Source organism: Pyrus communis, chromosome 6 (genome assembly GCF_041283825.1).
Source record: "Pyrus communis isolate YQ-2024b chromosome 6, ASM4128382v1, whole genome shotgun sequence".
Classification (NCBI taxonomy): Eukaryota; Viridiplantae; Streptophyta; class Magnoliopsida; order Rosales; family Rosaceae; genus Pyrus; species Pyrus communis.
The window spans coordinates 6,577,779-6,581,421 of NC_142570.1; the positions used below are offsets into that span (position 1 = coordinate 6,577,779).

At 36.1% G+C, this 3,643-nt stretch overlaps 1 protein-coding gene across 1 annotated transcript; it reads left to right on the plus strand.

The window, feature by feature from the left end:
• Nucleotides 1-448: 448 nt before the first annotated feature.
• On the plus strand, nt 449-2,824 carry LOC137711593 (ethylene-responsive transcription factor ERF113). Its single transcript, XM_068450849.2, has 2 exons — nt 449-1,119; nt 2,001-2,824. Exons 1-2 carry the CDS (start codon nt 918-920, stop codon nt 2,606-2,608), a joined length of 810 nt encoding a protein of 269 aa, XP_068306950.2. The 5' UTR covers nt 449-917; the 3' UTR covers nt 2,609-2,824.
• The last annotated feature ends 819 nt before the right edge of the window (nt 2,825-3,643 follow it).

Genomic DNA, 3,643 nt, shown 5'->3' on the forward strand with positions numbered 1-3,643 from the left:
GAATGATCAAACCATTTCCCTTTCTGATGGCTCCACCATGACATCCATGAACTATTAACATTGAGTATTTGTCACCACTCAGTATTATGGTCTGGTGGTATTTCTCTTCACTTGGAAGTGAGAGATTTTAGGTTTGAATCTCGTGGACGGTAAATTCGATATCAAATTAGGTTGCCATTGTGTGATTTTGCCGAACTCGCCCTTCTCTTAGTGTAAAAATGTCGATCTATTCAAAAAAAAAAAAAAAAAAAAAAAAAAGAAAACCATCGAGTATTTGTCAAAGAAAAATAAAATTAACAATTTAATTTGTTAATTTAGAAGAATAATGATAAATTTAAAAATGGAAAAGTAATGTGATAAACATCCGCAGTCATTGGTCTCAAAAGTAAACGCGTCTAGTTCAAAAAGCAATAGAGAGGATGGAATAGAGGGCGTTAAAGTTGGACCATTTCCTTTTCAGTTCAGCACCCAAAATTTTACACCAACTAGGCGAGGAGATAGGCTGGGAAAGATATATATTATATATGACTGTATCAAGCCCTAGCATTTCTCCATCTTCTCTTCTTCCTCCTCCTCCTCTTTGCTATTGTCCTCCCTCAGTGTCTACCTCTCTTGATACTGTACAGTAATTTCATTTAACGCAAAAGGAGGATCCGAACTTGGATGCAGAAGAGGAAGCAAACTGCTCAACTGCGGATCTTGATTCATATTTATATAATGAAGCAAAATAAGATAGTTAATTAATTGCCAGCTAGTGAACAATATTTGTGGTGCATGTTTGCTTGATGATTTGGCACAAGAATATATATCTTTTGCAAATTTTCAACGGGTTTTAACAAGGTCATAAGGTGGATCGCAAGCATGGGAAGAGGTCCTTTCCTGGTGATGAATCAGAGAAGAAAGAGGAGGATCATCAAATGATCTTCGATCCGTTTTGCTCATCTGCTCGATCTCAACATGAGATGTCTGCCATGGTCTCAGCTCTAGCTCAAGTTCTTGGAAGCAATAACAGCCAGACCCCGGCTGTTCAAGAGCCGGCGGAGCCGCCACTGATCACGCCCCAGTCCAGCGCCATGGAATTGCATGATGGTCAATCTCCTCAACAGGCTCAAGATCAAGGTTTAATATTGATCAGTCATACTATTGACCATGAGTATTATTGCTAGTACTTAAATATTCTTTATTAATTTCCAATTTTTAATTGATTTAGTTCCGGTGTGTAGAATTAAATATTCATATGACATCGATCCAGTTTCAGTTTATACGCTGTGACAGTTTTTTACCTGTAAAAGTAAGCATGAACATGAAGTTGTGTAGTGATCTTATTCTCAACAGGTGCCCTATTGAAATCCTCTATATTGTTCCGTTTCCATCTTCAAATTGTAGATGCATGTTTTTAATGAGGTTAATGTTTTTATCTGCAAAAGCAGCACGGATGCCGTAATAGCAGCTTAAATCGGGGGTTGGGTTTCTACCTATGCATTCCCGGTTCAAAACTCCTCCTCCCCTAAATTATTGTAATAGTTACGAACTATCTCCCCTCTCCTAATAATAGTAAAAATTAAAAAAAAAAAAAAAACTGAAGTTTGCCCTCTGTATTTTGGCCCTAATGTTTTTAATGCATGTCTGCTGTAGCTCATTTGTGTAGATTGTATATATTGTTACACTCTTTTTCTCATCATAATAACAACTACTTTGCTACTTTGTTTCATAGCTACAATTGTTTTCTATGTAGCTATTCTACCAAATAAAGATGATTAGTTAAAGTGCACATATTTGATTTACAATTAACAATACATATCAATATGCAAATTAGTGTGTATATATAAATATATATATGTTACCCCTTATATATGGACCCATTTTTTAATCACCATCCCCTTAGTTAGATGAATTGAGCGCTGAATATCATATCTATATATCATTTATTGTGTTTCAATATACATAAGATACTGTTTAGATCAACTTGGGAAACTACATAACATTATTAATTTGTGAAGGGAATGTGAGGAGAAGGCACTATAGAGGAGTGAGGCAGAGACCATGGGGAAAGTGGGCATCTGAGATTCGTGACCCGAAGAAGGCCGCTCGAGTGTGGCTCGGCACCTTTGAAACCGCAGAGGCCGCAGCGCTTGCTTATGATGAAGCAGCTCTCAGGTTTAAAGGAAGCAAAGCTAAGCTCAACTTTCCCGAAAGAGTTCAGGGAAGAATTACTGAATTAGGTTACCTCACTACAACTAGTACTGAACAAAACTTGCCAGCTGGGGCATCTCAAAGTATTACGGACCACCACCAGCCTCTTCCTGATCATCAATATCAACTGCAGGCATTCCCTAATAATGTTGCTACTCCTCATGATCAATATGCACCATATTTTCTGAGTGGTAACGAGTGTGTAAATTATGATGATTTACCAACTACTCTTAGTGAAAGAGAAGGATTTGCTTTCCAGACTTCAGAAACTACTTCATCATCTTTGTTACCTTTCTTACCATCTCATCAACAAGAAGATCAACAACATCCCTTAAGCTATTCTATGCCGGCGTTCGGTTCCTCTTCTTCTTCGAGTTCAAATCCTCCCCCTAGGAATAGGAACCGTCGACCTTGACAGCAGTACTTCAAGGGGACGGTACACATCCAAGTTCAAGTTCCCGGGAGATCGATCGTGGGAGAATAATGATACTATTTCCTTCATGTTTGTGGTGTATTTTTGTTTCTTGAATTAGACGCTCTTTTGTCGACAAAGTTTTAAGAAGGTGATCAAACTGTTTTGTTAATTGATGATTGCTTTTAGTTTGTTTGACGAGATTTTCAGCAGCTTACATATGTCAAATAATAGTCTAATGAAAATGAATTACTTTTGAGACTGATACATACGCGCGCGCGCATATATATATATATATATATATCTGGGAAGTGTTATTGGCATTCCAAAAATCTCATTCTATATTTTTCACAAATGTATTTTTCTTTCTAAAAAGAGAAAATTTGGAATGCAAAATGAGAATTTGGAAATGGAATAACAATTTTATATACACACACACACACACCCCTATATATATGATGATGAGATTACAGTTGAAGGCATGAATTAATTTACATCACATACTTGTAAATATGAATTTAGCCAAATTGGTATAGTGTCGACTAATTAGTGATCATCGAATTTGGCTATGTGTGACACATCGTGAGTCAGCCTAAATATATTTGATCTCATATCATATGATTTCTCACAGTCAATTGCCGCCGCCGGCCTTTATATGTGACACGTTCCAGATGCATGCTAATTATATTTCTAGAGGTCCTTGAGTAGGATTATGTTTGGGGTTTATGAAAAATTAATTTATGAACTACGAACCTCTTTTCTGCATTTGTCAAGGCTTATTACTCTCTTTTATTTTTGGGTAAAAATATTAGGAGCAATTTCATAGGAAAACTAATGAAAATGGCTTGAAAACTTTGAGTTTTAACAATAATGACAAAATAAAGAGTAAAGTGAATAGTACTAGAATGGACTTTTTAGTGTGAAAATGTAGTTTTTCGTTAAAATGAACAATACCGGAAGCTTTTCGTTAAAGTTTCCCATTTTCATTAATAAAAGTCGGTCAAATTAAAATATTCGGACTGATCAAATAACATCAAA

What these genes read in the sequence shown, in the direction of transcription:
- LOC137711593 (XM_068450849.2), top strand. Translation starts at nt 918, where the DNA reads ATGATCTTCGATCCGTTTTGCTCATCTGCTCGATCTCAACATGAGATG. An exon ending in TCAACAGGCTCAAGATCAAG is followed by an intron (nt 1,120 to 2,000) that starts GTTTAATATTGA and finishes TAATTTGTGAAG; the next exon opens with GGAATGTGAGGAGAAGGCAC.